The 12,545-nt window shown below is 39.3% G+C and overlaps 2 protein-coding genes across 4 annotated transcripts in view; one reads left to right on the top strand and one right to left on the bottom strand.

Annotated features, from left to right (window-relative positions):
- Nucleotides 1-5,000, top strand: part of LOC116699219 (coiled-coil domain-containing protein 149) — an 8,323-nt gene extending 3,323 nt beyond the window's left edge. The window contains exons 7-13 of one of the 3 annotated variants that reach the window (XM_032531729.1): nt 529-601; nt 767-851; nt 1,757-1,904; nt 2,018-2,094; nt 2,221-2,256; nt 3,981-4,037; nt 4,135-5,000. In XM_032531729.1, the coding sequence (XP_032387620.1) occupies nt 529-601; nt 767-851; nt 1,757-1,904; nt 2,018-2,094; nt 2,221-2,256; nt 3,981-4,037; nt 4,135-4,703 (1,045 nt within the window). In that variant the 3' untranslated portion in view covers nt 4,704-5,000. The remainder of the gene's footprint in view (nt 1-528; nt 602-766; nt 852-1,756; nt 1,905-2,017; nt 2,095-2,220; nt 2,257-3,980; nt 4,038-4,134) is intronic. The other 2 variants (XM_032531720.1, XM_032531734.1) reach the window with 2 other exon arrangements.
- Nucleotides 5,001-6,313: 1,313 nt separating this feature from the next.
- LOC116699691 (extracellular superoxide dismutase [Cu-Zn]) lies at nt 6,314-12,323 on the bottom strand. Its single transcript, XM_032532398.1, has 3 exons — nt 12,170-12,323; nt 8,273-8,300; nt 6,314-7,719 (listed from the first exon to the last, which is right to left on the bottom strand). Exons 2-3 carry the CDS (start codon nt 8,284-8,286, stop codon nt 7,068-7,070), a joined length of 666 nt encoding a protein of 221 aa, XP_032388289.1. The 5' UTR covers nt 8,287-8,300; nt 12,170-12,323; the 3' UTR covers nt 6,314-7,067.
- Nucleotides 12,324-12,545: the final 222 nt, after the last annotated feature.

Below are 12,545 nucleotides of genomic sequence, written 5' to 3'. Positions count from 1 at the left end.
ATATATATATATATATATACACACACACATTTTCAAATTTTAGGCCTTGAAAAGTCTGAAATGGGCTGAAGTATTGTGTTCTAGGTCTTATATACTTTTAAACCAGTCTTAATTTTCCTACATCAATGTAACACTACCTCCACTGCTCATTTACATTTAATGTTTATTTTTTAGTTCTGTGGTGTTTCTGTTGCTAGTCCATATATAATTTGCTGCATTAGAACTACAAATGAGACCAACATGCAACTTATGTTGCAGCCATGAGACACCAGTCCTACAATGCCAATGAGGAAATCTGGGAATTGTTTCAGAAAAAAATCGGATTTTTTTTTTTATGTTGTGATACAGGTCTTAAATTTAATTTATAACGGTCTTATAAATTCTTGAATTTGACTTGGTGAAATCTGTAGAAATATTATGTATGATGTATGAATATTTTCACTTTGCTTAGTCAGTAAACAGATTGATGATATAACTGATGAGGTTTAATGATTTATTGACGGGATTTGGATGCAAATAATCTTTCAGGTATTTGCATGAACGGTTCTGTCAACGTCAGGAGGAAATCAATTTGCTTAAAACAAACCTGGTGAAGTACAAGGTAGCTACATTTTTATTGTAATTAAAATTATTTTCAATTTTTTTCTTAATCCAATGACTGAGAGCTAATTTTTTTGCAAATGTTAAAGTGTATTTATTAAAGTTTTTTTTCTTCTCTCAGAAACACAAACCTCTTATGCTTAGTAATGGTTTTCACTGATTTCAGAGTGCCCTGGACTGTAGGAAAACCTCTAAAATCTGTGGGAAACCCAACAGCAGTGCATTGACTGGGGTGCTCTCTGCTAAACAAGGTCAGGAGGATCATCAATTCAAAAATCCCTCACACTGCAGTATTTGCAATGTCACAAAATGTAAACAAGGAAAAGACGTTTTTATAAATCCTTATATCGCAGACGACATATGGTGTGTGTAAGGGATGCCACAATTGATCAGCCGCCTGTTGTTATCAACTGATATTCAGTAAAAATACGCAATTATGGGATGGGCATTCATTCTTTCTAGTCACAGAATTTGCACATAATGTGGAACCAGTATATATAACCATTACAATTTGTAATGAATGAAAACACATCCAACATGCTTACGCTTATTCAACTGCATTATGTGTCAACTGGAACGAGAAAACAAACAGACAGCGGAGAATGAAAGAAAAAAGGCAGATAGTCAGATAGTATAATTACATTGCATATTTAAGTTGTCCTTTTAGACTTACTGTAAGATTGTTGCCTTGCTCTTTGGGAGTTCTTGGTACTGCTCTGTTTTTTGGACAGACTCGATAAAATGCGAAGTTTTGGTACACCAGCTTCATCTTTTTTTCTTCCCTTCTTCATGAGATTTGATCGTTTTCAAACAACCTTTAAGCCTAACCAAATGTGGTAAGCAGATAACTACTGAAGCAGGCAAAGTTGCGTTGTCACAAGTTAGCGCTCCCCGAACCAAAATTCAACCATTTATTGGCTGTTAATTGGATGTTTATCTGCCAGTTATTGGCCATGCTGACAAAAAAACGTTATCGGGGCAACTCTAGTGTCTGTGCTTTAACTGTGACTAATTGTGTGTGTGTGTGTGTGTGTGTGTGTGTGTGTGTGTGTGTGTGTGTGTGTGTGTGTGTGTGTGTGTGTGTGTGTGTGTGTGTGTGTGTGTGTGTGTGTGTGTGTGTGTGTGTGTGTGTGTGTGTGTGTGTGTGTGTGCGCAGTGAAGGAATTGTTGCTGTCTGAAGAAAACGGCTGCAGTTTGCCTGTGACTCCTCAGTCCATCTCAGACCTCAAATCTCTCGCCACAGCTCTGCTGGAAACCATCCACGAGAAGAACATGGTGATTCAGCACCAACGCCAAATCAACAAGTACTCAATCTCATACTTCACACTCTGTACACACTCTAATCAATCAATCAAACAATAACTTGGATGTCGGACAAAACGTGTGAATTTCATTGTTTTGTGCCGTTTCTCTTTAGGATTCTTGGAAATCGAGTAGCAGAGCTGGAGAAGAAACTAAAATCCTTAGAAATGTCTGGAATATGGAGCCTGCCAGGTGAACATAATTCTTTTAATTATCCTAAGACTTTGTGTTTCATTGAAGCTTGTATTCTACTCACTTTTTAAAATAATTTACATTCCTTATCCTTTCTTCTTTCCTTTTGCTTCTTGCTACCTGGAGGCCTGACTTATAATGTGTCTCTGGGAATATCTGGAAGTATGTTCCTTTTCTCTTCCTTCTAACTACATTTGCCCTATGAACTTTATCTTCGTCCATTTCTCTTCTTCTCTGCCCAAATGACATATACTCATTCTATTTCTGTACAGAGTTTTAAGTAGTGACATACAGACAGTGGTGGAAGTAATCAGATCTTGTACGGAAGTAAAATAGCAAATAAAAGTGTATAAATACTCTTTTACAAGTAAAAGTACTACATAGAAGTAGAAAGTGCTGCAGTGTTGTTCCAGTCATTGCAGGCTGCAATGACAAAAGGGCGGAAGACCTTGAAACGTTGTCAAATCAGAGCATGTATGGGGGGGGGGTTTAAGCCGGGCTCAGACTACAGGAGTTTTGGGATGAGAAATCTGGTCTAGGACCTGGGTCGGTACCAAAGTTTGACCCAAGTTATCTGACAATATGAGCGGTTTACAGATCCAAGCTTAAACCTTCAAAACTGTTCACAAGCCGACCCGATAATTTCAAACATGAAATTTAATATTTAGGAATTAAAATCTGTATGATTATAGCAGTATTTTAACAACAGCCAATGAGTCCTGCAGCAGTTGACGGGGATGCAAAGCAGTAAACAGGAGAGGGAAACTTGTTCTCACTGAAAAACCAAGGACAGACAACCTATGTTAACTGCGTCTCCCTAACCATTTTTTAATCCACAGTCATTTTGCCTCCGCATTTCATTTTTTTGTCACTGCAATTTATTAACGCTACAGCTAGTTGTTGCACCATGTTAGTCTCCATTTTGTTTACATCTGATTCCCCATATGATTACATGAGCGAGATCACGTGAGGTTGTGCATTGATAATCTTAATAATACCCTGTAGTAGAAGATATTACTTATGTGTGTTGCAACCTGATTTCACAATCAGTTAGGATTTCAATGAGGGATGGGACAAAAATATTGATTTGGCAATATATCTTTGTCCTTCGTGCAATATGAGAATCAATACGCTGCTGCCAGATGACAGTTTTTTTAAATTAATGAAATAAGGCGCTCTAAGCAGATGTCCCTGCTTCTAGTGTTGCTACTTCATGGCTCCTTGAGGTGGTGCTCAAATTAGGGAAACTTGAACATAAGTTAACTAGCCGAAGAGAAAGAGGTTTTCAATGGGACGGTAGACAGCAGTTTGAGGGAATTTTGCTGTTTTCTAACAGTTTAGACTCAAAGTGAATAAAGAGAGAAAACCTGCATTGAACCTTTTCACAAGCATTTTGCATTCACAGTTAGACCAATATCGTGATGTGTCATTATAGGATTGTCTAGCAAGAAACTGATTATCGCAGAATTGCTGTATCGTGATATTATGTGTATCGTGATCCATGTATCATGTATCGTATGGTATTGTGAGGTACACTTTGATATCCAACCCTAATTTTAATACTCCTGTTGTCTAAGCTTGATTTTAAAGAGACAAGCGCAAAAACCGAGCCTTTCAGACAGAGGGTTAATACAGGTATATTTAGACAGTGTGAGAAAAATAATGTTTTTTGAACCTTAAAAGCATGTAAACAGTAGAAATGAAATGGAAATGAGCATGATATGGGACCTTTCATGTTGCAGTTGGAAAAGGTGGGGCTTTTTTATCTTCAAATTGTACATAAGTAGGGTGCTTAAGTAAATGTACTTAGTTACTTTCACCACTGTATACAGATGACTGTACCGCTTTTATAAAGGCTTACACTGAATAATCTTCTGTCATAATAGGAGGGAAAGACCCCATTATCCTGCATACTCAACAGGCTGAGTCTCATGGACAGGAAGGTGAATATCCAATGTGACCTATACTTCTGTCAGTGTAAGCCATCTGTTTCCTGGTGCCATATTTCTTATTCTTATTCTTATTCTTCTTCTATTACAGGTGATGAAGGTTCAGAAGAAATATATGTTGATAAGCAGAGCTCCACAGAAGTCCCAATCCAAGAGAATGGACCACCAGCTGTGTCAAGCAGTCAAGAGGAGCTTCTTGAGGAGACCCCATCCAGCGAGGACACGTGCCCGCCGAAACTCTCGTACCAGTCAGCTGACGAAGAGCCAGTCAGCCCTCAACCCAAAACACCAGACAGTGAAGAGTGTCATGAAAGTGGTCAATCGCAGGTAACAACTGATTTAACAGATTTAACGAGTCATCGGTCAAAAGAAGAAAAGTGTGTGAGTGATTCTTCTCCCACATACAATCCGTCGGACCTCTGCCACTTACAGCGAACCATAGAGAACTCTGACCCCACAGGAGGAGGAGAGAATGAGTCAGATGAATGCACAGAGGGGTTGGAAACTGTTGAAACCGAGGAAAAAATCAAAAGCACAATATCCAGTGCTGCCACTGCAATTTTTGAAGAAGGGCAGCCCGACTTCCAGACAAACCAGAAGACAGATTTTTCAGATGGGACAGATGCCTGTGTTAGTCAGGAAATGTCAAGTCTTTCATGAATCATGAAATACTGAGCAGTCTTTCCTCTGATTTTTTTTTTTTCAGCAGCGGGGGAAAGGGCTAGGGTTAACAAAAAGTTTGCTGATCCTGGACCAGCCTGACTCCCTGCCAGATCAGCAAACTTTCTGTTACTGCTATTACACAGGTTAGACTCACTGGCCACCAGCACGCTGTGCTGGCTAAACTTAAGTTGCTATAACCGCTAACTGATGGTCCGTCTCCAGAACTGCCGCCCATCTCCTCCCAGCAAAGTAGTCTTCTAGCGGCGGGGAGGATGGCACTGGGGCCGCTGGGTGCGCTAGCTAGCAAAATCTTGTCTTATTTGTGTTCTGATAAACAGTGAATTCATCAAAATCTGTTCCCCATAATGCTAAGTTTTTTATAGCTGTAATGTTTTTGCAGTGGGACCCGCTTGAGCGCGGTTTCCATGGGAGTGGACTTTGAGTGGGATTGACGTCCTGTCTCTGTTCCAGTTGCTCATCCTCACGGTAGAGAGAGTGTGGACAATCGCTCGTTTGGAGTTCAGTAGAGCAGAAAGGGACGCTAGTGTTGATAATAGATGCCTTGGGTTAACAGTGGTCCCCCGAAGTATTATTACACAGCAGGGACGTGAACAGATATTTTTGGGGGCGGGGGCTCAAGTTAAAAAATCCAAAACCAAATATTGTGACACTACATGAAGGATTTTCTCATTAATATAACCCTGTCAAAATAGTAACTAATAAGAGTAAAGATAAATAAATCTTAGCGTTTGCCCTAACTGTCTGACTGATCTAATTCCTGCTTTTATTTGATCCATTTTGAGAGTCTCATACATGGCCCAAAGAATGTCAAATTCTGAACATAACAATCGAATGTGATTGCCCAACAGTAATATACTGCTACAACATCCTTCACTCTACAGGGATTGTTTTTCCACAAAATCTTTGGAACAAATATTGGCAGAGATTTGCTCCCATTCAGCCAGAAGAACACTAGGTTGGGCAATAAAGCCTGGCTCGTTGACCAGTTAATCCAAAACATGTTGGATGGGTTTGAGGTCAGAACTCTGTGTGCACCAGTCAAGTTCTTCCACACACACCATTTCCATGGTGACACAGGAAAGGGTTATTCCCAAACTGTTTGCCACAAAGTTTGAAGCTTTACATTATGTATGTATTAGGTTTAGTGTGGAGAAACCAGGATTTATGGTGATTAAAAAGTAGAAAAAAGGGCTGTGGATTGAGGCTGATATGGCTATCATGCTACATTCACAAAGGTGTGATAATTTAGATTTGTTTGTGTACCTATGACACATAATTTGTGTGAATGAGTTTGAGCTTGACAGTGAAGGAGAATGTACAGTTTCTGCTGTAAGACACTGATTCAGGTTTTACATAGAACTTTCATTCTTCTGTCTCCTTTCTCAGACTGTGTTGTATGTACAGTCAATTTTGTAGTCTCCTTAGGATTTATGAAAGGCGCTATACAGTATAAATGTAAGTTATAACAAATGCACAAATTAAGAGTAAGATGTGTTGTTGCTTTGAAATGAATTCTCAGTCCAAGCTTCAACGTTAAAGAAACCATATGTTATTGATCACTATGTCAACAAAAATACATCCAGCTGTTGTGATTTAAGATAAGCAGCAGCTTTATTTTGTTTCTTCAAACATAAAAACATTTCCCAACAGTTTCTTTTCTTGAATTTTACAATGTGGGACAGTTTGCTTTTTTAGCTAAACACTCTTACAACTTACTCTAAGTTTTTATGTTTAATAATGAAACATTATGAAAGCTATACAAACTGCTACATATTTGATTGAAAGGAAGTTGCATTTTCTTTTACACATGCTTTTATTTGATTCCTTGAAAGGCATCTTCAAAACGTAATCATTTACATAACACCTTAGTTAAGAGGTTAAGTTAGTTCTGTAAAGAAAATTTACTGAACTTGTGAGTCTGTAACACAATGAAGCCAAAACATGTAGATTACCAGCACTGATATCTGTTGTGTTTTTGTGGTGAAAAATATTAACTCATGAGATAGCTCTAAGTACTAGTACTTTGTGTTTCTGTTGAATGTGCAAAAATGTGTACAAAATTAATTTGTTTCTGCAAAATAAATGATTTAACACTACTGATTTGTTTTTTGAAAAACAAGTATAGGACACAAAATAAGCCCGGAAAGAGTTTTAATTGGGAAAAAGTTCAATTTTGGCGCCATCAACTGTAGAGCAGACCAATTTGAAAGTTACCACTAGTTTGAAAAAAAAAAAAAAAAAAAAAAAAAAAAATGTAGATTGAGTCGATTTTTCTTGGTATCAGACAAGGAATACAATGGATAAAATGAATGACTTCAAAGGCCAAATCTGTAAATTCACCTACATGCCATTACTGTAAAACAAATTTCTCTTCAGCCGCCTATTATACAGCTTATAGTGCGTATTCCAGAGGTTTGGGGAGGACATCCCAATAATGCAGCAGCCAAGCCTCCGGCCTGCGTTTCCATGCAGCAGGCTCCCAGCGTCTTCACCACGACCTAAGTCATCGATCTTTTCATGGACCACCACTGCTCTTCCAATCACAGACAGACCCCTGAACAGCGTTGCCTCAGATTCTATCATCGCATTGACTTTTCCTTCCTGGGGCTTAAAGTTACCAAAGTCTCCAGGGTGGCCAGGGTGATTTACACCATGGGGATTGTAGTGGCCGCCAGTGGAGTCACACCCCCGGCTCAGGTCTCCGTGCTGATGGATGTGCACTGCTCGGGGCTCTGGATTACCCTCTGTGGGGAAACCATTGAACCGTAGAAGGACTTTGAGTTTACCCTCAGGATAATCCTGTTTAAAGAGCACCTGACCATACACTTTGGGCAGACCATCAGATAGTGAGGTGCTGGGTCTCATTTTGCAGGCTGCATACAGAGTACCATTGTACTGCGAGACCTCTGGTGGAGCCAAAGTGTCACTGTCAGCAAAGACACATTGTTGACAGCCTGCCAGCAGAGCCAACAGTGCTGCTTCCAATGTTGACCTGAAAGATATTAAAATGATTAGGACATTGTCTCATATGGTTTGCATGAAAATAGCCATCAAGTATATAAAAGGCTTTAAACAAATTACTTAAACTACACACACACACACACACACAGTTAACGTTTTTAAATTACATTTACAGTGGAGGAAAGTAACTAGAATATTTCCCTAAAGTATAAGTAGCACAAATGTTTAGCACCATTTCCTCAAATATGCACAGTATAGCCAACTCAAGCGACTGTTTTCAACTCTAATTTGCATACATCTGTCTTTTTCTTTTTTTGTCATTAAGTCAAAAAGAGTAATTTAACACCCTGTTGCGTATCAAACTTCTTTGCTATATTCCACATAGCATAAATGCACACACAATACAATATTGACTGTATACAGGCTACAGTGTAGCCTATTGACTCTGAAAAAGAAGAAAGAACCTACATTTAGCAAGTAGGCCTACAATGTGGCAGTATAATAGGCTACTCTGCAGATGGAGTTAATTAAACGAGCCAAACGCAAACTCATTACCGCTACACGAGCAAAGTAGGCTTACTTACCCGTGTAGACGCATGTCTGCAAAAACAACCCCACTAACACAGAACGTTTAGGGAACGTTAGGGAACGTTAGTTTTTGGTTCTCTAAAGGTTCGTTCGAACCAAACCAAAAGCTAACGTTTAGGGAACGTTCCCTCCTGGTTATAACGTTCTCTAAACGTTAAGAGAACCAACCAACGGTAACGTTCCCCTGCGGTTGCGCCGTACCTTCAAACAACGTTCCCGTTTGGTTGTTTTTGGTTGTTCGAAATTAGAAGTAGCATGGTTTGTCACTTGATTTATTCACTCAAAAATGATTTGACTTATAAAATTTAAGAAAGCATAACATTTATTTTAAGGCTGATATCAATTTAGCTTAAAATAGTACTTTTGTGCTTGACTTCGGTTTTTTAACTGTCTTCGTGAAACAACTTAAAAGAGGAATCTATCAATGGGACGATTTTCACAACTAAGATAATTCACTTCTTTATTCAGTTTGAAAACAACCGTTACAACCCACACAGTAGGGGGCCGCTGCTTGAGCAGACCGATCCCCCGTTAGAAGAAGAGAAAGCCAAGGACGGACACGCGGCCCAGCTCACGGAGAGGTAAGCGAAATACTTTGCAGTTTAATGATTGTTGTTTGTAATGGGAGGGTTTGTGGTTTAACATTAAACTCTTCCCTGTAGGGTTTGTTATATACGGTTCTTGTTAGGTGACCAAAAATAAAAGTTTGGCTGAAGTAAAAAACTAACTTTAGTTAGTTTTTCAACGTCGTCCGCCATTGTGCTATGCTAGTCATGCAGTGAGCTGCTCAAGTCTTTCTGTTTAGTAAACTATTGTGCACAAACCATGTTCTCAATGCTGAGTTTATGTGTTGAGCCCCAGGTGTGAGACTTGGAGTAAAGTTTCATGTTGTGTCGAGCCTTCTTAGTGTTTTTAAAATGTGATTTTGATGCTATCATAGAAGGGCCCGGAGTAGCACTCCCATTCAAAAGGGCGAGGCCAGAGTTGGGCTTTAAATGGATTGCTTAAATCTTTCCCTTGTTTGCTGCTGTGCACGACGTTTCTGCTTTGTGCATTGTAAGTTTTGTGTAATCATGTTAAAATGCTTTTGTTTATGTTACAAATAAGATATCCGTTTTCGGGTCTTTTTTTAATTAGTGTAGTACAGTACATAAATAAAGCCAAAATAATCAAAATCCTTAGTCCAGGTAGATAGGCAGCCATCTTGCAACGCACTTTAGCCAGTTATGTCAAGCTGAGTGAAGGCTACAGCAAGGGACGTAATGTGTTGCTACACAGCGGCAGTACGCTTTACACTATGCATTCTGTGGATGCTGTGTCTCCCCATTACAAAGTATTGGGGTACAATGCAGAAATCTTGTCAGTTCAATGTTACATGACTGTATACATTTTAAATATTTTTGCAATCAGTACAAATTGTATGATCTGTTATTTCAGAAATCCGGATGGAGACATTTGAGGAGAAGATGGATTATTGCTCAGCTCTAAAGGAGCTCCCTGTCACCTCGGCTCCAAATCACAGCGTGCCATTTGCCCAACAGCAGCTGGGCCAATATCCAGTTAAAAAATATGGCTGTGTACAAGGTAACCTATTGCTGCTATACTATATGTAAATAAATAATTTTCTCTGTATGGAACTGCTTTTCTTTCTTCTTTTTTGACATCACTGGATCACAAATTTTCTCTTACATAGATTCCTACGCCAAAGCTGGGACGGTGTCGGCGGCTGAGGGACACCAGCATCCGACGAAGATGAAGCAAGCAGGTCCAAAAAAGGCAGCGCCGACGCCCAAGGAGGTTCATGACAGATTCTTCAAGTGATGGTAAGACCTTTTATATAGACTACATTTTTCACATATTCAAATCACAGATTTTGCAATGGGTAAACGTATATGGTCTCTGGATTACAGATGAACTGTTGCACGACCAGATAAACTGTCCAGGACGGAGCGTGCTGCGTTGGAAGCCCTGTCTGGAAGTTAAAAAGTATGCATTTATATAAAACAGTCATATTTCTTAACATGGAACCAATGACAGTCAACATGGTGCATATCATGGGATTGTCTAATGTTTGTCTCTTCTGTCTTTTTCGCTCAGCAGATAAAACTTCCTCCACCACCTGCATGTAAGTTGTTTTAATATATATTTTGTCTGATATAAAAGAATAGGTTCATATTTGTAAGCATGTGAGGCAACCTATCAACTTATCTTATAAAAAAATCATATAATTATTTTATATGTATCAACGCCATGCAGGAAACCAGCTGGTTGCCCAGAGCAGGATGGTCTTTAGTGACTACCACGGACTGCCATTCATCTTGGGACCCAGTTGAAGGTACAGGTGCTTGATTTTTGTATTTGCAAAGAAGTCAATTTAATGGCAAGGATCACTAGAGTAAAACACATTTTTGTTGTTTTAAACAGAAGAACTCACACCAGAGGGAGGTGGCTCAGAAATGGAGATCAAAATGAGAGGTAAGACTCAGGTTGCTCACGTGTTTGTATGTATGTAGGGTTAGGTAGTATGTGTGTATGGAGAGGAGGAACATAGAAATGGAAATAAGTGGCCATAGTTCTGCCCTAAGACAAAACACTATATAATTGCATAAATATAATATCTTAACTGAACTGACTTCTTTACAAAATGAAGATTGACAAGCTTACACTGGATGATAATATGTTACATATGTTGTACAGCAATTTTTTCGGTCAACCTTCGGTGGTTGTACTGGAGGTGATGCCGTCCGCCGCATGCGCTGATACAGGACAGCTGAGGGGGAAGAAAGACAAAGAAAGCCTTCCAGGACCTGGCTGTATGCAGGTTATAACAGGCAGGTTTTTTTTATTTCACATTAGTATTATGCTTAGCTTGGCTGACAAGAGTTTTAATTTGACCTATAACTTTGCTTCATTTTGACTTGTACTCTAGCGGCCTGCCAGAAAAACTTCCCTGCGCTGACTGCTGCAGAAGCGGAGGATTGATTGGGCAAGTTCTGAAGGTGCCACACAGACGGGAAATTTAGTTCTTCTGCATTATGTTCATAAGAAAGTTCATCAAAAAAAAAGTGTTGTGTTCATTCTTAGTATTACATGTCTAACTTTTGTTTATTTCTTTATAGGCCAGCTGAGAAGGACTGAGCCATGGAGCCCTTTTAACTTTTTTATTAATATATGTTTTATGACTTATTTTGCACACACTTTACAAACCCACTTATGCATCTTGCACTACATTTACACTACATCCTATCTTTGTTGTTTCTTTTCAGTTGTTTGAATATTAAAGTTTTGAAATGCATCAAGTTTGCCTGTTCATTCTCTACTAATATAAATTGTATGTATGTACGTGTGTATTACAGTACATACAATACACACTAGGTATGGGTGTTGTTTAAAGGTAGGGGAATAAGCTTTTCTTAACGTTCTGGGAACGGTCCTGAAGGTTGTTTTGGTTGTAGTTTGGTTGTCTGCTGGTTTATTGGAAGGTTTTCTTAACGTCTGGGAACGTTCGTTTTTGGTTACAGCGAACGTTCCCTAACGTTAAGAGACCGTTCCGTAACGTTCGCTGAGGGTTGAACGCTAAGGGAACGTTCCCTAACGTTCGCTAAAGGTTGCAACGTTAAGGGAACGTTCCCCTAACGTTCGCTAAAGGTTGCAACGTTTTCGGAACGTTCGCCTAACGTTCTCTAAAGGTTGTAAACTTTTAGAGAACGTTAGGAGAACGTTCCGAGAACGTTCGCGATAACCAAAAACGACGTCCCGGAACGTTAAGAAAACCTTCCAATAACCAGCAGACAACCAAACTACAACCAAAACAAAACTTCAGGGAACGTCCCACAACCACAAAAACGAACGTTCCCAGAACGTTCTGGGAACCAAAAATTGTTAGCTGGGAAACCTCTGCAAAAGTTTACAATCTTCACTGTTGATAAGCCGTTCACTGTCGATCGTCTACAAGTCAAGAAGTGACATGTTTCATAAGTCGTAAGGGTGTCAGTAGGCGTTGTTATTTGCTGAGGGTGGAGCAGAGGTTTTCAGTTTTTTTTCCTGATTTAAGTCCAATGGAGGCTGGCGCTTACTTTTTATGTGCAGCTGAACCCAATTTATTTATCTCCTGCTCCCGTTGTGGGGTGGAGTCATTGTTTGTGGAGTTCAATTCAGCAGTGGCTCTGTTGTAGACGCTGTAATCATATGATAGTCCACATTAAGGTCATAAGAGTTATTAGTTGTTTTTTTTGTTGTTGTTTTTTTACATTTTGTAGATGAAAGGTT

This window comes from Etheostoma spectabile, chromosome 2 (assembly GCF_008692095.1).
Source record: "Etheostoma spectabile isolate EspeVRDwgs_2016 chromosome 2, UIUC_Espe_1.0, whole genome shotgun sequence".
Classification (NCBI taxonomy): domain Eukaryota; kingdom Metazoa; phylum Chordata; class Actinopteri; order Perciformes; family Percidae; genus Etheostoma; species Etheostoma spectabile.
The sequence above is the reverse complement of the archived record's forward strand: the minus strand, read 5'-3'. Positions and strand labels throughout refer to the sequence as shown.